Source organism: Silurus aristotelis (genome assembly GCF_946808225.1).
Source record: "Silurus aristotelis genome assembly, chromosome: 15".
In the NCBI taxonomy this organism is placed as follows: Eukaryota; Metazoa; Chordata; class Actinopteri; order Siluriformes; family Siluridae; genus Silurus; species Silurus aristotelis.
In genome coordinates this window covers 16,743,541-16,764,349 of record NC_139588.1, presented here as the reverse complement: position 1 = coordinate 16,764,349, position 20,809 = coordinate 16,743,541, and the positions used below count along the sequence as shown (strand labels likewise).

The window sequence follows — 20,809 nt, the reverse complement described above, 5'->3', positions numbered from 1 at the left end:
TGTGTGTGTATATATATATATATATATATATATATATATACACATACATCACTAGTTGTACTCATGTTATAGCTTCAGTAATCTGTTGCATTTACTATTCATGTTGAAGATGCAGGCAGATGTTGACAACTGTGATGGCAGAGATGTGCAGATATCCTGTAATATCCTAGATATCCTATACTGTGAACTTTTTTATATGTTGTTCCTCCTTTGAATGTGTAAAAGTGTTTTGCTTCACTTTGCTTTGGCTTGTGTACAGTCGGTAGTCCATCAGGCCTGCAGGGGACACTGTCTGTCGGAGTCTTGGCTTAGCTGGCTGCTCTGATTAATTGCTTCTCTTCTTTCTCCCTTCCCTCCCCCCCTCCTTCCTTCCACTCAGGCGAGGCTCCCTTCCTCCTCCTCCACCCTAAGCATTGCTGAGGTACCCCTGCATGATCCGACGCATGCCTGTTTCAGCCCCCGTATTGCGGTTTTTAACCCTCTGTCCAGCTGATTTATTCATCTGTCTAATAGTTGAATTCCTCCATTATTGTCATGGCACTGCTCTGTCACAAGACCCTCCTTGTGTTACACCTCTGCTTCCTGCTGTGTCAATATCACTCTCATTATATTTACCTCTATAAAGTTGTGTCACTAGTCCTTCCTTCTGTTACACATCTACTTCCTACTGTCATCAGTTCTTTCCTCTGTTATGCACCTACTTTCTACCATCATCATCTCTTTCTTCTGTTACACTCGTTCATCTAGGTCTTACTTCTTATTCCACACCACTGTTCTGTTTTGTCAACAGGTCTTTTCTACCTCTCTGTCATCTCATGTCACCAGCCCTTCCTTCTTGTTTCACCCCCCATCCTGTTGTCACATCCGGCTTTGTCACCTGTCAGGTACACCCTTATATCCTGCTGTCACAAGAAATTCCTTTTATCACCCCCTCAGTCCAAATGTCAGGTATACTCCCATCTATTATACTCCTCTGTTCTGTCCTGTCCTCCATCTGTACTATCTATGTGTCTGGTTCTAATTGGCCCTTTCTTTAAATGTGCCCCTCTGTCCTGCAGTATCACTAGCTCTTCCCTCTTTCCTGTTGTGTCACCTTCACTTCTTTCTTTCACATCTCTCTACCTAATCTTAGTTTAGTTACATCCCTTTTTGTCACCAGTTTCTCCTTCAGGTACACCAATTGACCCAGTTGTGTCACTTCCTTTGTCCATCATGTGACCAGTTTTTCCATCTGTTACGTTTTAAATAAACAATTCAGGTTAATTGTCTTCAGCCCCTTCTTCTATTATTCTTCTCTTGTTTATTGTACTGCTGAAACCTGTATAATTTTGGCACCCCCCCATCTGGTCATTTCATCTTACTTTTTTTTTCTTTAAGGTACACTCAATCTTGTTATGTTCTGTTGTTTCAGCCCTATATTCAGTATCATTTTACTGAATATAGTATCATTTGACATGCTTTTTCTTGTGTCACTATCATTTCTGATATGTCACTCAGTAGTACTGTTACTCCATGTGCTGATTTTATTGTTTTATATATATATATATATATATATATATATATATATATATATATATATATATATATATATATATATAATTTGTGTCTCGTGATGCGTGATATGTGCTAAGAAATATGTCATTTTAACTGTATTTTTATCTTTTCTAAATCTAGTTTTCAAGTTTTCTAAAGGGTCTTGCAGTTGCCCTTGCTACTCTTTTGGTTGGATAGTATTCTATTATTTTGGATATGATAGATTTTATCCATCTTTAAATTTTATTAATTTGAATTTTTTTTTTGGTCTATTGTCTTCTTTGCATTTGTATGTCTGTATTTCTGGATTTTTTTATTTATGGAATCTAACTTGAAACACCTCAATTTTAGCATTTATTGTGCATTATGTAATCTATAAATATGCAAAATAAGGCTTTAAGTGATCCAATGCCTATGGCAGAAAAGAGTACAGAAAATATACTCTGATTGGACAGAACTATAAAGGAACTTATGGCTGTTATGATGTATTGACAGCAAAACTACGAATATATTAGCATTAGCAAGGTCAATTTAACTGCATCTTAATCCACACTTCTGCCTGTGCAGCTTGGCTGTTGGTGTGTAATTCCTGTTGGTGTGGATTTAAAATGTCCCATCATTCACTGGAGTGCTACAGCAGTTTGACTTATCAGTCAAACATAAGATTTTAATTTTAATTTTGATGAATTTGAGTGAGGACTTCTTGTCTGAAATGTTTTTAAAAAAGTATACATTGGAGACAAAAAGGCTTTTGTGCACTACCAATTACTGATCTAATCATTTTTATTAAAAAAATAAAAGAGATCATTTGCTATTATATTAAAACTAGCACATAGTTTCCATCATGCACTTAGATTTTATAGAAAATGCTAGCAATTCTTCCAATTGTAGCTTATATCACAAATATACTGTAGATCTAAACAATATGTTCACTTATTTTATTATCTAGAAAATTATATATATATATATATATATATATATATATATATATATATATATATATATATATATATATATATATATATATAAAAAATGTAGTTTTACAATATATTTAAAAATAGTTACAGACATGCTGCTGTGAACATGCAAGGAAAAACTGGGGATCAAGGAGAATATTAAACAGTGGCCATAAAAAGAATGTAGAAGGCAAATGTGCAGATGATGGACAAATTCTGTAGTTACAGAATAAAGTTGGTGTCACAGTTTACAACCTTTAATTTTTTAGGACATTTTGAAAAGTTTTATTAAAGAGGAATGTGCTTCTAATTTTTAGTATTGAGACCTTAAAAAACTACAGACTTCTTTAAAACACAACAAAAGATTTTTAGTTTTTAATTCATTTTTCTTTTTAGTTTATTTTATTTATTTTTTTCAATTTGAAGGCTCCAAGTGCAGCTGAAATTATTCTGTTTCTATTTTCAATTAACGTGTGTGTGCGCCTGTGTGCGTTCTTGTGTACATGTATGTTACAGTTTGCGTATGTGTTTTAGTACGTGTCTAGTTTTGCATGCGTATGAAAGATTGTGTGTGTGTGTGTGTGTGTGTGTGTGTGTGTGTGTGTGTGTGTGTGTGTGTGTGTGTGTGTGTGTGTGTGTATGTGCATATGTGAGTGTGTGGGGTGAGTGACTATCCTGTGGCTTCCTCCAGGCCTCTCGGAGAGAGTTCAGGGCCCATCTGGATGAGGTCATCACGCTCAAGTCAAGGTACTCTACCTTGGACCAGGTAAAGAGATACACTCTCCTCCCTCCATAAGCACACACACAAGCACACACACACACACACACACACACCAGAGGCAAATCATACACAGGGCTATTACCCTACTTAATCAGCTAACAACAAAACAGTTAACACAGTCATCAACTAAAAGAGTGAGCGGATATGAGAATAGTACACACTGACAAAAGTAATACGCCATGCAGATTATGAAGGATGAACAGAATCAGAATATATGGATGTGATCTCACGAACTAGCTAACTTAGCCACAAAGCAGAAATCAGCTAACCAAAATATCACACAGAGAATCATACTACACACAAAACAGCAAATGCAGAGGCACTTCGCCCTGAAATTACATTCCAGAATACAGAGCAGCCACACAAAAACATCACAAATGAGATTCTAACACAGAGAGTTACAGTTTATACACAGCTAACAGAAGTCACCCTTGAACACAGTGCATTGAGCACATTTAAAGACAGAGAAATGCACATATAATCACAGACCAGCCAGCAATGCTAAACACGGACAAGTTATTACAGCTAATAGCGAAGCATGCTGATGGCTGTGACGGCTAATTAAAAACAACATGAAACAGTGGCACTGCAAGGAGCTTTGCCATATCAGTAGCTGTGTATAACGGTATATTTCTTTAGCGTCCCTGATTTAATCATGAGCTCAGGCTCATGTCTGTGAGGAGTTTTGCATGATCTCCTCATGGCAAATACCTGCCTGTAGCTTTGAATAAGTGTGTTGTAAATGAGAGTGGGCATGTGTCTATGGTGTCTTGCGATGGACTGGCTTACCATATGGGGTTGATTCTCTTGTTTTGGCACCCACTGTTCCTTGGATCCAATATGACCGTGACCAGGACAAAACATGTACTAAAGATAAATAAATAAATGAATGAGTGAATGAATGATAAGCCCCTATAGGCAGCACATGTAATATGATCATTTTATCCTTCTATTGGTTGGCCATAGTCTCTTAGTCATTAGTAAAATACACAATTTTCTCTTTTTATATATCTATACGGTGTGTATAAGTATTACATTACTAAAGACAAGTTAAAATGTTGTAAAATTTCTCTTTTAAATGTATGTTAGTACATTTTACCTTTTCGTTTTCTTTCCGCCAACTAGCTGTCTCTTTCTCCCTGTCTGTTTATCTATTACTCTCTGTCTCAAACACTCTCATTTGCCCCAAATAGTGGACCTAATTTGTGTGGACCTCTTAAAGTTTACAAAGCCATAGTGTATTCCATTTCTCTACTTAAAAAGGTGCTGAAAAGGACCCTCTATAAAGCAAAAAGCACCCTGAGGTCACACTGCTTCAGACTAACCCTGGGCATGCTTTTTGAAAGTGCAGTCCATTAAAACATTTTACATAATAGCTTATGGCAAAAAGTCACACAAATGTTTTCTACAAATATCTCAGACGCCCAAGTCATGGTATAAGTTTCTCTGTGATATAATGTCTGTTATAAAACACACAGACGATATCTGGACAAGTGTCTTACAGGTTTCCTTTCCCAAGATGTTTCTGCCAAATCTGATCACAGTATTTGGTCCATTGCTAGGAGAATTGCTAGTTTCTGTCTGTGTGTCTGACCATTCTTGTAACCAGTTATTTAATTGTTTCTCGATCATTATTTATCTCACCAGCACTTTAAAATCACAAATAAAATCATGCTCATTGACTTCAACTATTAAAGGACTAGTTTAAAGGACTACGATTAATTTCGGCGATTGCGTCTGTTGAAAGCAGCAACAGACACTAACTATGCTTGCCGTTGAGTAGCATCGTAGTTACGAACTTGATCAGTGTGGACTTGGAGGAAGACCACAGGAAGATGGGACTCTGTCTGTCTGTCTGTCTGTCTGTCTGTCTGTCTCTGTCTGTTTGTCTGCCTATCTATCTATCTATCTATCTATCTATCTATTTTTGTCTTTCTCTGTTCTTATGGTTATACTTTTTCGCAACTTCTTAGTTGCCTCACATTTGCCTCATAAATCCAGTATAAAAATAAAGACGTCTTGGCTGATCAACTATATTTAGTGCCTTCAGAACATTTCTATGATGTTCATGAATCATGTAGATCAAATGTTTACTGAATATTTGGTAACTTTGTAAGCTCTACTTGTAGCACATTGTGATGACATGAGTATAGATGTGTCTTATGTAAATATTACTGTCATTTTACTTTATATAAAACACTCAGTGATGACAATTTAAATATTCATGACTGGCTAGGTGTCTTTAAATGCTCATTATAATAATAGCAGCAGTGCAGTTATCTATTTAGAATTATAATTCAGTAAATATGTTGTGTTTAAATATTGCATGTTTATTCAGAAATAGTAATACTTCACTTGAACTCTATAAGCCTCTATAATGTTTAGGAATATACATACTTTTTCCTGAATATAGGTTTATATAGGTGTTTAAAAGTAAGAGAGTAAAAAATTACTGCTTTACTTATACTTATTTAATTATATTAGATTATAACCTATAGTTCCATGAATAGTTCATGAAGCTCTGTGTGCATGTGTAGGCAAGTGTATGCATATGTCTGTGAGTGTATCTATATAGTGTGTTTATATGTGTACACTTGATTTTATTTTAATTGTGCAAATACTATAGTCAAGAATTGTGTGTGTGTGTGTGTGTGTGTGTGTGTGTGTGTGTGTGTGTGTGTGTGTGTGTGTGTGTGTGTGTGTGTGTGTGTGTGTGTGAGAGATGGCAGGAGCTTTTCTGTGCTTCCTTAATTTTTTTCTCAGCCTTTTTAATTCTCAGTCCATATTCATATCTGTTATAGATCTTTTTTACTCTGATTAATTATCTGATTAGTCCCCCCCCCCACACACACAGATACCATCACTGCAATCAGACATGAACACCTATTAATTATCTACTAATCAGTTAATTACCTGCAGATTTATCAATTAACTGCAAATCTGTTAATTAACTGAAAAATAATGTGTGAAATGAAGCATGGCACACCTCTCAGGACTGTGGTTAATAACCCTTCCAAGTCCTTCACTACAGCAGCAAAAACTCTATATTACAGTCCAGAATACCTTTAATCCTTTTTTTAACTCAAGCATGAAACGAGTGAATGTTTAGGATTTGCATTTTTAGCAGATTTAAATTGGATCTTTCTATAAGAAAGGCATTATTAATATGAGAATGCTCTCTATCACAATAATTGTGACTTTAAAGGGTTAACAGCGAAAATCAGCATTTAACTGTTATTTTCTTTTTGATTGCACTGAAAATGTATAATATTTAAAATTGTTTGTCAAATAGTCAAATAAAAAAAATGTATGTAAGCAAATGAACCTCTTAATGATCTATTGGGTCACAGCATCATTCCCATGCAGTTACACAATCTCCCCCCTCTCTCTTTGTCTCTCTCTCTCTCTCACTCATTCTCTTTCTTTCTCTTACTTTCTTGGCATAGTCTTTACTTTTCTGGGAACTGTATTTGCAAACACTGGCTAAAGAGAATCACACAGTGTTTGCGTAAAATCACTTTTCTTGTTTCTCCCTATGTTTGTATGGGTTTCCTTGGGGTTCTCAGGTTTCCTCTCTCCCCAGGTGGATTGGCCATGATAAATTGCCCCTAGTTGTGCACAACTGTGTGTGTGTGTGTGTGTGTGTGTGTGTGTGTGTGTGTGTGTGTGTGTGTGTGTGTGTGTGTGTGTGTGTGTAGTGCCTGATGATGTACTGGCATCCTGGTTTGCAAGGTTTGAAATCCCACCTTACCGCTTAGTAACCGCTTTAGATCCCAGGGAAGACTGGCTAGGATAAAGTGTTTACTGGAGATGGTCAGTACACAACAGTTTTTCCCTCTGGGACTGTTTAGCAAAACTAAGTAAATTATCAAAATTCTCATTATTATAATGTCATTTGCTTGATTCTTCCTAACAAGAAAACTATATCAATTGATACCCAAATGATAATAAGTAAAGATGCAAAATGGCATTACAACAAAAAATTGAACAGTCAGTTGAATGGAAACTCCCCTTTTCTGTGAACTTTCTGTGAAAGATATTGAGGTGAAATACTGTGTACACACCATCCACCAGTTAATGGTGAGCCAACCATGAGTCAAACATAGAATCCTATGTTCTATAGTCAGAAGTGTAACTCAGTCCCTAGAGAAGTCCTATTGCTTTTTCTCTAATAATATTTAGTGTAAAATGAATTTGGTGTAATATGAAATATGCATTATTATAGTAATACCTATTCATAATAATAAGAATAAAATGAAAATAATGAGCTATGGTATACTTTTTGGTGACATACACGCTGTAATGTTCAGATAAGGCAGCTAGTGGAACCATGACGTATATAAGAATGAATTAATAATTAAATAACTAAACAAACAAATAGAGACTATGACGTTCTGTTGCATCTTTGCCAAATCAGTATGCAAGAACATTATGATAAGATGGTTCCAAAATCACTCTCTACTTACTTAGCGCATGAATTGAACCCCTGTAACTGTAGAGAAAACAAATCATCTGAATTTCAAGTGATGATAAAAGCTTCTGAGGATTTTTTCTTTTCTATGCACTTCAAGGTGAAGTACTACCTAACTTGTTCCTTCTTCCTCTGTCTCTTTTTGTCTCTCTCTCTCTCTCTCTCTCTCTCTCTCTCTCTCTCTCTCTCTCTCTCTATCATTCTCCCTCTCTCTTTCTATTCCTGGCACTCTTTGGCTGTGCTCTGTCTTTTGAGTTGCCTCACCTTTGCGTTGTGTCTTGCTTTGCCCTGGTTGCTTGGGACTGATGGACTGATGCTTGATGACTTTGTCTCCACTGTAGCTCCAGTGTAGGTTGGAGGTGCTTAAAGATGATCGAAGGAGCCATAGGACCTTCAGCTCTCGAGTAACTATCGCCAACCCTCACCAGGCCATATGCAATGCCCACTTGCTGTCTTTCCTATCCATCTCTCTCGCTTTCATTAGTGAGGTTTCCATCCACTTGTTTTGTTTGTTTGTTGATTATAATTAAACTAGTTTGTTAGTTCCTTTTATAATGTGTACAGGGATAAGTGATAATGTGATCAAAACAGAATGCTTGGTATGGAGGATGAAAGGTGGATGTTTTAGAGCCTGATTTTAAAATAATCCCATGATACAATATTTAAGCAGTTAAAGACTCAAATAAACAGTAATAATACAACAAACAAAAACAAGCCATTTATAAATAAAATGTCTATGTCTGTACTCTTATAGAACATTTAAACAGATCGCACAGCTGCTTTATTGGCATCGTTAACACTGATGCCATTGATATGTCAGTGGAACCTTATTCATGACCAGGGGTTTCCCATTTATCACATCCTAATGTGTTCCAGTCGATCCATTACTGTTTGTTTATGGCTGGTGTCAGGGACACAGTAAAGAGAGCAGGATGTAGTTTTGTAACTACTCTTCTTCAACAGAACACTCACAATACAAAGAGTAAAATATTTAAGGGGTTTAGTTTTTTTGTTTGTTTGTTTTTAATGTGTTTTTACATCAAATTCCCCAAGCATGTGGATGGAAACAAACCTATTCTCTCTCTTCCTCCTTGCGTGTCGACATCAAGCTGTTCAGTTGCGTTTCCTAATTTTTACCCCTCATCCATCATTCTTCTTATGCATACATACACACACACCCATATACACACAACAACACTTACTCGTTGGCTATTATTTTTATTTGACTTTTTTTTTAGTAACCAAATGTGTGTGTAAAATGCTCCATCATCATGTAAAGATAACTAAGATAATAAGAAATCATTGTGCTGCTGCTTATTTCTACAAGGAGGAAAGCTGTTGCCATTTGCTGACCACTATATTATCTCTATGTACTTCAAATGTTACACAACATATATAGAACAAATTAAAATGGCCATTATCAATCCGTTTTTTTTTTGTCTCAAATGGCCACATTTCTGAATGAATAAGTGTTTAGCACAAGCTTGCTTGAAAATATAAATTTAAAACCTGATGATGTCTTACTGCCAATATTCTAGGCAAGTAAGCCACTTCAAGTTTTTGCTTGAAACGAATGAACTTGTTACAGTGGTTTTTCTGGCAAGCATTTAAATTTGGGGTAAAACAAAAACGTCTTCTGCCGGTATGTCTTGATCAACTAACATTTAGGGCAAGGTAAACAGTATGGACATTTTTCTTTTGGTGTTTATTAACCATGCGACTTACATACTACTATATTTCACAACAGAGTCTATCTCATTATGCTTATTTCACTCATTATGATTATTAATCATCTTATCATTAGTGTCGTCCTTTTTTGCTGTTTCACCCTGCCTTCAGTCACTTCATGGACTCACAGGCTGTTTTTTTGTTAATGCTGCAGTAGTGCTGGTCTCTTCTTTTAGTCCCTGTCTTTTCTTTTTTCTGACCTCTCTCTCTCTCTATCTCTCTCTCTCTCTCTCTTTCTCTCTCTCTCTCTCTTTCCCTCTCTCTCTCTCTCTGTCTCTCTCTTGCTCTCATCTACCCCTTTCTCTTATTTCACTTGCTGTAAATACAGCGTGTCTGCTCTCTCGCTTCTTTCTTCACAGTATTTTGCCAGAGCCGCCTCACACCACTCCTTCCTCCTCCCTGTCTCTCTCTCTCTCTCCCTCCATCTCTCCACATCTTTGTTTTTTTTCAGGCTGTCTGACAGAATTGGTGCCTTGTATTAATCTCCAGAAAGGGTTTAGATCAAAGTGGCAGGGTGAACTGCATGCACATGCTGTAACTCTTTCCCTTATCTAACCCAGGCCAGCTGTGACAGGGTAGCTGCACTGCTCTGGGATCAAAATGGTGCTCATGATTTAACAATTTTGATAGTGCTCTAGGTCACATAGAGGGTAAAGCAAAGGAATAGGAAGAACCCTGACGTTGATCAAACAAGGTTCCATAAAATGTATTCAGAACCCAAAATAAAATACAAATATAGTTTTATAGAAAATAAGAGATATAGATAATGTGTATACAATGTTTCAGGACATGTTAGATACGAAATATAAATGACAGAATTAATTGTTAATAAGTATCAAATGCAAACAATATATAAATGAAGATCTAGCAGTCAGTTATCAGAGGTGCATGAAGGTGCCAAAATTAGAATTCAAATTTAAGTACTGGTAACTAATTAAATAATTAATAATATTTATGAATAAAAACTAGTATATGGACTTAAGCAGTGGTGATGATGTTACTGAGACCAGACCCTATGCATGTGAATATCTGAATATTGAAATGTATACATTCATTTTTTAAGATGTGCAAAAGCAAAACTCTCATTATATGATACATAGTATTCTCTGCTTGCTAGGTGGATCAGATGGTTAATATTAATGATTATCTTAGATACCAGCATTTTTTTTTCCAAGTTAATGTTTTTTATGGCCTCTCTTTGGACAATAAATAGAAAAGTTATACATCGCTGAGTTTATTATTGGCAGTCTAAAACCAATAAATGACGTGCTGAACCTGAATGTGAAAATATAATTCTTCATAAAAAATAATCTGACACATAGTAATCTGTACAACTATGATTTTACTGTTATTTATTTATGTCAAAACCAATCAAGTAAATAGTTACATATAATTGTATATTAAATGTGTAGTATATAGAATATAGTGAATATGTAATAAGGCACAGAGTGCATCAGATAAAGAAAAACAATGTGAAATGTAGCAGTAAGCACATGGCTGAATACAACAAAGGAATAGCAAGAGTAAATAGAATAACTTTATAATTCAATTTCTCCATACACAGTTTATGCAGAAATGTTTTGTCTTTTATTCTCAAAAGGCTAAAATCAATTATTCAAGCTTAAAGGGAGGTTTGATGATTAAATTCAAAGTGCTTCCTGAGTGCAGTGTTTTACTTGATCAACCTAATAATCCAAGTCAGAGAAAAGTTTTCCTGCTGTGAAGTGCAGCTTTTCACCCTACTTTGTCAATTATTGCTATGCTCAAGTATATATTAAGTATAAAAACTATGATTAAAATAGTGAGGAAACAAACAATTGTAATGCTTCAAAGATAAAGCTAAAAGTGGGATTTCCACATAAATAGTTTGTCTGTTTCAGGAGGATTTTGTTGTTATCGAGGGAAGAAGGTAGCTTGTTTTCGATTGAAGCGTGTCAGTATCGTATGCTAATGTGCCAATGGAACTAATGAACCACTAGGTGAGATAGAGGCTTAGCTGCTTGTCGGTCAGATGTAAATGTTTCCTTTTGCTCATTGCTTCATTGTGCAGTAAATCTTGGCTCCATCTTCGTTTCCAAGCCACAAACCTGGATGACATCGATTCGGCTCCATGGTGTGACATGACATTATGACATTTCCATTTTTTTTTCACAGTGTAGCCAACATCTTACTGAGTATTGTCATCTATTACATGCTGTTTTCCAACTAACAGCATCTACCTCCTGCTTTCTCTCTTTCTCTCCTGTTTTTCTCCAGGTGCAGTCAAGATGCAGCAGCAAAGAAAACATCTTACGGGCGAGTAAGTCACTCATAACTGTATGTGTGTGTGTGGGGGGGGGTGTATATGTAGTTGAGTGTGTAACTAAAGGATTAGGGCTGATCTTAAACATATACTTTCTAATATACTGTATGTATATATATATATATATATATATATATATATATATATATATATATATATATATATATATATATATATATATATATATACACATATATATATATATATATATATATATATATATATATATATATATATATATATATATATATATATATATATATATACTGTATATATATATATATATATATATATATATATATATATATATATACATACATATATACCGTATTTTTCGGACTATAAGCCGCTACATTATTCCCACGTTTTGAACCCCGCGGCTTAAACCACGAAGCGGCTAATTTCTGCATTTTTCCCGGTTTCACAAACTTCAAGCCAAAAAACTGAGCGACATAACATTAGACCAATGAAATTTCCGAACGGAAACGTAAAAACGCACCTCACCTGTGTTCTGAGCTGCTTCGGGAGAAAAAACGTTTTTTTTAAACGCACGACGATGCCAAAATATAAACTCCTGAGAGATATAGTTGTGAAAGGAAGGAGGAAGACAGTGAACAATGACTTTCTTGGTATGCTACTGTTTAGATACAAGCCGTTGTAGCGCGTTGAGTCAGGGTTAAGGGAGAGCTCACTAACTCCAGTTGCAACAGAAATCATATAAGCACAGACAGGTTTCCAAAACTCGTGCTTTTTTATTTTTTTGGCAACAGCGTTAAGGGTTAGTCAAAGAAACTTTTGAAATTCAGTGCAGCATGCTATTCCCAAAATACCGCTATGCTCCTAAAGGAAGCGCAACATATTTCACCTGTTACACCGTGTGTAACGTGTCTTTTGTTCAAGCCTGTGTAAAGTTCATTAGTGTAGACACCTGCGGCTTATAGACAGGTGCGGGTTATTTATGTTAAAAATTGAAATATTTGTAAAATTCAGTGGGTGCGGCTTATATATGGGTGCACTTTATAGTCCGGAAATTACGGTGTGTATATATATATATATATATATATATATATATATATATATATATATATATATATATATATATATATATATATATATACCGTAACTTTGTTCCTCTCAAGATCAAGAAAAAATTATGTTACTTGGAGTTGCAACTCACAAGTTATGCTGCTTATCCACTGTTGGACATGTTAGAAATTAATGTATTATAGTGTTGGAAATTATAGGAGTGCAAATAATTGTGCTACAAGTACATTTTATTTTGGATAAGAATGTATTGTTTGCAGCTGTTTGATATCCGTAAAAGCAGAATATTTTTCTGTATTTTTTTTAAGGTTAAAGAATAAAGGCAATTTTTTTACAGCCTTGTTTGTTTATTTCTACGAAGTATGGCAATATTAGTGGAGGGCATTGTATAACTGTGTATATTTATATACACAGATTAGTTGATTTTGCTAAAGCATATGGTGATCATTCCATAAAATTTCGTATTTTTACCAAATTTCAAAAGTTATCAACAATGATTGCTCACAATGATGACTTGTCCTACTATGTGAAGATCACACTTTCACTTTAAGTTCAGTCAACAGACAATGCTAATGTTATTTATAAGCACACCTAAGGTAAAAGTTCCAATTTCCTATGTTGTTGTGTGTCCATGTATGGATGTATGGATATGGATGTGTGTGCTTTCATACATTTGTATGTATGTGTTATGACGTGTGCGCAGGTCATAGTGCAGTGGACATCACCAAGGTGGCACGGAGGCACCGTATGTCCCCATTCCCTCTCACCTCTATGGATAAAGCCTTTATCACTGTGCTGGAGATGACACCAGTTCTGGGTACTGAGATTATCAACTACAGAGGTCAGCATACACTCATGCCACACTACTGACACACAAATGTCGGAACTGGTATCTCAGTTCTTCAGCGGTGTCCAGAGGATTATAGGTCAGTTGGTTTTAACCCTTTGAGCACTTTAGAAAATTTTGCAGAAATGTATATTTTTGATGTATAGCTTTTCTAAAATTTATGTTCTAAAACTTACCATACACTAAATGTATGTTTAGCTCCAGTAAAGTAGACATTCTCCTTCTTTCATGTAAAGAACATTCAGTTAATGTTTTATCCTGGTGGGTGAGAGTCTCTGTGGGTGGGTGAGGGTCTCTGTGGATCTGTCTGGCATGTAATTCCGACATCCCAGAGATTAAGGAGTCGTGGCATGTTTCAAAGCAATGCAATTTATTTGATAGAAAATAAGTAGATATTTAGCATGCTCTAAAGACAGCGCAACACAGATGACCCGGAAAAACTAACAACAATTAATTTAAATAATTAATTAATTCATTTTCTCCCGCTTATCCGTAATTCGGGTCGCGGGGGCAGCAGTCTAAGCAGGCCCCCGCCTTCGACTGCTGCCCAATCCTCACAGCACCGTCCCTTACGGTCCCTCCTGCAGGTGGTGAGCCCACGGGAAGGCGGCCCCACGTCACGGACCTTGATATTTCCCTCGTAAGGGACCCCCGGAGCATAGAGGGTTAAGGGCCTTGCTCAAGGGCCCAAGAGTGGCAGCTTGGCGATACCTGGGCTTGAACCCCAGACCTTCCGATCGGCAACCGACCTTAACCGCTGGAGCCACCACTCCCACATAATTACATAATTAAATTCGAAGAAAATATAACTTTACAGAATCTCCCAGACAATGTTGCATATTTAAATCCCTGCCGCCAAGATCCTCCTGTGTCAGACACAGATTATGGAAAGCGAAACCCACACATTATTTATTCCCACACATTAAAAATATTTATTAAATGCTTCTTACTTCACATTTTTATTTATAGTATTATCATAATGGGCTGTATATTAATTTATTGAGAAAACCGGTAGTTCTATGTGAAATGAAACATTGAGCACCCCCATATAACCAAAATGGGCTGATCCTCATTTCATAACATTTCTGCAAAGATTCGACTGTGAGATTGGTTGTCGAATCAGGCTCCTTCTATCGAAGCATCGAATTCTCAACTATTCGAAGTACCCCTGATATTTACATAATAAACTACAATTACCGACACTTAGTATCTCCTTACAAACTACATTTTATTTGCTGTGTGTCTGTTTTACTCTGGCCTGTAGTTATCTTGATCAAAGCCTGATATTTGCAGTGTGAGGAAATGCACAATCAGCAATCAAGGTTTTAGATCTGTTTACCACTACATTTGATAAACTGTCTCCTTGCACAACATGATCTTTGCAGGCAGTCAGCCAAGGCAATGTTAAAGAAAAAAACTCTCTTCTTTTTTTGGCTGTTGTCCAGCATTCTGCCTTTACTACATCTAACAGGTTTCCCCAGACCACTACACATATGCTTCTTGCAGTTGTTTTTTCAGTGTCTTGTAGATACATTTTTAAATGTAACCCATTAAATATTTTTTACTTGCACACTAAGCTTATTCTCTGAACACCTACGCGCATCAGCAGAGAAAAGAGGTATAGCCTCAGCTATATTTAAGCTCTCTGTTGCACACACACACACACACACTTTCCTGAGAACATTTTATGTCTCTTACTTAGACCTACCCTACTTGTTTTTCTTCCTAAATATCGAAACCATGTCTTTTATTCTCTTTTTTTCTTTTTTTTCTTCATCTTCATCTACATTATGTAGATTTTTGCTCCTGCAATTGCTGTGTATCCTTCCTGCCCACATCACTCTTTCTCTGCTTTGTTTTTTTTTCCCTCCTGATTACAAAAATAAATACATTTCTTGTATTAATGAGCTGTAGCATTCTTAGCTTATGTCAACTTCTTTGTGCTGATCCAGTGATGTGGTTTGGTCAATTCAAACATAATCTACCTACAATGCGTTGCCAGTTTTATGGCTTTTTTTACACTGCAAAGGACAAATCTCTCACTGCTCCATCTTCCTCCTTTCTGCTTCCTGTATCATATGTCATCATTTTCCCAATTATCATAGCTTTTCATACAGCAGGTGAAAAATTGCTTGCGTCTCTCATGTGGTAGCCATAGCAACAGCAATGCCACCCCGCTGACAAATTCAGCTCAGACTAAACAGCTACCAGCTGCTAAAACACAATCTGGGCTTGTCAAGACATTAGACCATTTGTACCAGATTATTTTCCATCTTCCTTATAACTTTGGAGATTTGATCAATAATTGTTTGGGATTTTCTAAATGTCTGTGTTGTGTTACTTTCTGGGATGTTTCATTAGTAGCTATAATTTGGAAACTATTCTCTTCCTATCAGCATGTATAAGCTGGTAAGAATAGTTTATACCACTTGTACTATGTACCATGACCAGGCATAACATTATGAGCAGTGAAGTGAATAACACTGATCTCTTCATCATGGCACCTGTTAGTTGGTGGGATATTATTAGGCAGCCAGTAAACCTTTTGTCCTAAGTATTAATGTGTTAGAAGCAGAAAAAATGGGCAAGCGTAAGTAGTTTGACAAGAGCCAAATTGTGATGGGACAGAGCATTTCCAAAACTGCAGCTCTTGTGGGCTGTTCCTGGTCTGCAGTGGTCAGTATCTATCAAAGTGGTCCAAGGATGGAACAGTGGTGAAGCAGCGACAAGCTCATTGATACACGTGGAAAGCGAAGGTTGGTCCGTGTGGTCCGATCCAACAGACAAGCTTCTTCGCTCAAAATGCTGAAGAAGTTAATGATGTTAATGCTCGATGGGTCAGAACTGTTTTGGCAGCTAAAGGGGACCAACAGAAAAAAAAAGGGTGGTCATAAAGTTATGCCTGATCAGGGCCATATAGTTAAGCCTGGTCAGTGTATGTACACTACATACATTCATTTACAAAAAAGTGGTTAATCCTTTGTGAGAAGGATTAACTACGTCATGAATTTTAATTTAATTACCCTGTGCCATGTAGTTTTTGCTAATTATACACTATATGGATAAAGGTTTATGAACACCTATCCTTAAGATTCTCATGTGCTTTTAAAACCTCACATTCCACATTTAGTCTCCATTTGCTGTTATAATAACCTCCACTCTTCTTGAAAGATGTTTCATTAGATTCTTATAGTGTGATTGTGGAGATTTCTGCTTATTCAGCCACAAGGTTGTTAATAAAATCAGGTACTGATGTGGGGTGAAGAGGCCTGGGGTGCAGTTTACTTTTGAATTCATCGCAAAGGTGTTAATTGAGTTTGTGGTCAGAGCTCTGAATCAGGCCACTCATGACCTTCCACTCCAACCCGTATTTTTAGAGAGCTGGCCATTGTCATGCTGGATTAGATTTCAGTCTCCTATTTGAAATGTATTGCTGCTGCATCCAAAGACATCCTAAAAAGTTGTGCGCCTTAATTTTCTGGTAATAGTTTGGGGAAGATCCACATATGGCTGGACAAGTCAGATGTTTTATTTTTTAGATATAAAAATGTCTGCATTAATCTACTGAAAGTTGATGCAAAATATAGAGTATTTAATCTGTCTCTAAGCAGATCTGTTCTGTAGAGGAAAGTCATTGATTAGTAGTTGACTTCTGGTCAGAAGGTCATGAGTTCACATCCCAGAACCACCAAGCTACCACTGCTAGACCCTTGATTCATGAGCACGTCCCTTAAACATTAATTGCTCAGTTGTATAAATGAGATAATAGTAGGTTGCTCTGAATACTAGATATGTATATCAATTTTGTGCATGTTTGTGTGTGTGTGTGTGTGTGTGTGTGTGTGTGTGTGTGTGTGTGTGTGTGTGTGTGTGTGTGTGTGTGTATGTGTGTGTCTGTGTATGTGTGTGTGTGTGTGTGTGTGTGTGTGTGTGTGTGTTTCTCTATCAGATGGAATGGGCCGAGTTTTGGCTCAGGATGTTTATGCCAAAGACAACCTGCCTCCTTTTCCCGCCTCTGTAAAGGATGGATATGCTGTGCGAGGTATGTGAGATAGACTCTGAATAAAGGTGTCTGTGTGTGTGAGTGAGTGAGTGTGAGAGAGCGTTATACTTAATTAAATTAAAATATTGAATTCAGTATACAGGGATTTGCAGCTTCTTAGTAAATTGACCAGACACACGTATAAGAGGAACAAAACACTTTGGGAACATCATCATTGTCTGTTTCCCTCTGTTTTAAACTCCACTTTAACCCTAAACACCCCAAAAGACCCAGCAGAGTCGTTTTGTTTCTCGTTTCACTTCCCATGAAATCATAATGCAGGAAATATATATATTTATTTATTTATTTACTTTATTTTGCTACCTTTATATTGATATTACAGTGATTCATCAACACCCCTCCTTTTTCTTTCTCGCTTTGCTTTCCTCTTTTTCATGCTGCTATCTCTCTTCCTCTCGTTCTCAGTCACACTCGACTCCTGATGAGTGTGTTCAGCTTGTTTTATAACACTCCATTTTAAGTGACGTGTCACTCCATGTGTCACACCTCCATATTCCGCATATCAGTCATGTCTACTGAAGAGTGGACTCAGGAAAAGCCTCTTAAAGGAATGAATGACAAACAGCTCACTGTTTTATTGTAAAGATCCATTATGGAAGTATTCCGTTTCGTCCTTTGAGAGTGTCAGACAGACCACTCCTCAATCTCTTTATTTTTTAACAATTTCTTAAATCTGTTAATAAAGCCTTTAATGATGTAATGAAATGTAATGCTCCATAATGGATGATGTCCTTGTCGTTGTGATGGGGGAAGCTGAAGGGCCAGCGTCTAACACTAATTACAGACACACTTTGTTACATGAATCCAGGTGTAGGTTGAAGTCTGCTTGTATCAAAAGGAATTTCCATGCCATTACACATTTCTTTTGTATTTCAACTGTTCTTGAGTCTTGTAAGAAAACTCAGATTGAGGTTTGGATATAATGCAGTGTATTTACCGTCCAAATTCATTCTTGAAAAAAATTATCTTTTACTGTTTTTTTTTTTCCCTGCCCAGTTTCCTAAATTGTTCTTGGCCAGTTCCTCACACACAAGCCAGCTCTCTGGAACCGTGTATTTTCAAATTTTTGCTCATGCTGCATCTGAAAAAAACAGAACATGCTATTTATGCCACTTCATACATGAGTACAAAGATGCCCACAATAGGCAAATGCTGCTTTGATTGAGAGGAGAGAGAATTTCCTGTTTCTACCCAGAAGACTAGTTTTGCACTCTTCAAATCCCAGCAATAGATTGCTGTAACATCATCTGGATTTTAAGTGTCTAGACAATATAGCAAACATTATCTGTTTTACCACTTAGAAGTGTAAATTTCCTAAGTAATGGAGTAAAGTATTGATGTTTGATACATCATTCTTGAGTTCACTTTGTCTGTTTCTGATCTTTACTTTTTCAGCGGCCGATGGTCCTGGTGACCGCTTCATCATCGGCGAGTCTCAGGCGGGAGAGCAGGTGAATATATATACACATATACATAAATATATATATATATATATATATATATATATATATATATATATATATATATATATATATATATATATATATATATATATATATATATATACTCATTTCTACTCTACTGTCTTAATAAATTTGACTATTTTCAATGTGTTGTCAGGATCTTAGGACTTTGCATGTGGTTGTTACTTTATTTCTTCTGATTCTTCCTCCATACAAAGTTTAATATAGAAATATACACAATAATCAAGCTCTATTTTAGACCTAAACAATTTAAATCTCCTTTCTATTTTATACATTATTTACAATTCAGTGGCAACACATGACTCCTTTCCACTGCACTATTTATTAACATGTACACAATATATCTGTGGGCATGTGCTCATTTGTGTCTTTTCCCCACAGCCCACACATACAGTGATGCCAGGCCAGGTGATGAGGGTGACGACCGGAGCTCCTATCCCATGTGGAGCCGATGCTGTGGTGCAGGTGGAGGACACGGAGCTGCTGAGAGAATCTGAGGATGTGAGTTTGCATAGTACCTTCTAAAAATATTAACAAAAGCTGAAAAATGCTCAATCCACTCATCTCTGCTCTTACAACAAACGAGTTTTACCTAAATCTCCACGGTAAGTAAGTGCGTGATTGCTTCCCTATGAGTTTCATAATGGTCTTTTTCGCACAAAGTTTCTTTTATTATGGATTTATATTTAAATTATGGTTTAAAATAGCGACCAGATTTTCAACATTGTAGTCCAAGCTAATTGTAGAACCCAGCCATTAGGGGGGCACACGCCAGTGTACTCTTAGTGCCGGTCCCAAGCCCGGGTAAATGGGGAGGGTTGCGTTAGGAAGGGCATCCAGCGTAAAACATGTGCCAAATCAAATATGCGGATCACAAATGAGAATTTCATACCGGATCGGTCGAGGCCCGGGTTAACAACGACCGCCACAGGTATCGTTAGCCGACAGGGTACCGGTGGAAATTGGGCTACTGTTGGCCGAAGGAGGAGAAGGAGAGGAGGAAGACGTCTACGGAGACGGCAGGAAAAGGAGCAGTGTAGGAGAGTAGAGGTTCGGGTTGGTACTTTAAATGTTGGTACTATGACGGGTAAAGGGAGAGAGATAGCTGATATGATGGAGAGGAGAAAGGTAGATGTGTTGTGTGTTCAGGAGACCAAGTGGAAAGGGAGTAAGGCCAGGAACATTGGAGGTGGGTTTAAACTGTTTTATCATGGTGTGGATGGGAAGAGAAATGGTGTAGGGGTGATTCTGAAGGAAGCGTACAGTAAGAGTGTAGTGGAGGTGAAGAGAGTTTCTGATAGGGTGATGATCGTGAAGGTGGAAGTTGAAGGGATGATGATAAATGTCATCAGTGCCTATGCTCCACAAGTTGGCTGTGAGATGGAGGAGAAAGAAAGATTCTGGAGTGAATTAGATGAAGTGGTAGATGGTGTACCTAGGAAAGAACGATTGGTGATTGGGGCAGACTTTAATGGGCATGTAGGTGAAGGGAACAGAGGTGATGAGGAGGTGATGGGTAGGTATGGTTTTAAGGAGAGGAATGTGGAAGGTCAGATGGTGGTAGATTTTGCTAAAAGGATGGAAATGGCAGTGGTGAACA

The 20,809-nt window shown here is 36.9% G+C and overlaps 1 protein-coding gene across 16 annotated transcripts in view; it reads left to right on the top strand.

Annotated features, from left to right (window-relative positions):
• gphnb (gephyrin b) overlaps nucleotides 1–20,809 on the top strand; it is a 114,538-nt gene that overhangs the window by 83,966 nt on the left and 9,763 nt on the right. For 3 of the 16 annotated variants that reach the window (XM_083562258.1, XM_083562250.1, XM_083562256.1), the window contains 8 exons: nucleotides 380–421; nucleotides 3,181–3,255; nucleotides 8,083–8,145; nucleotides 11,726–11,768; nucleotides 13,519–13,656; nucleotides 17,612–17,704; nucleotides 19,121–19,176; nucleotides 19,591–19,710. In XM_083562258.1, coding sequence (XP_083418384.1) covers nucleotides 380–421; nucleotides 3,181–3,255; nucleotides 8,083–8,145; nucleotides 11,726–11,768; nucleotides 13,519–13,656; nucleotides 17,612–17,704; nucleotides 19,121–19,176; nucleotides 19,591–19,710 — 630 coding nt within the window. The remainder of the gene's footprint in view (nucleotides 1–379; nucleotides 422–3,180; nucleotides 3,256–8,082; nucleotides 8,146–11,725; nucleotides 11,769–13,518; nucleotides 13,657–17,611; nucleotides 17,705–19,120; nucleotides 19,177–19,590; nucleotides 19,711–20,809) is intronic. The other 13 variants (XM_083562260.1, XM_083562259.1, XM_083562257.1 and 10 more) reach the window with 6 other exon arrangements.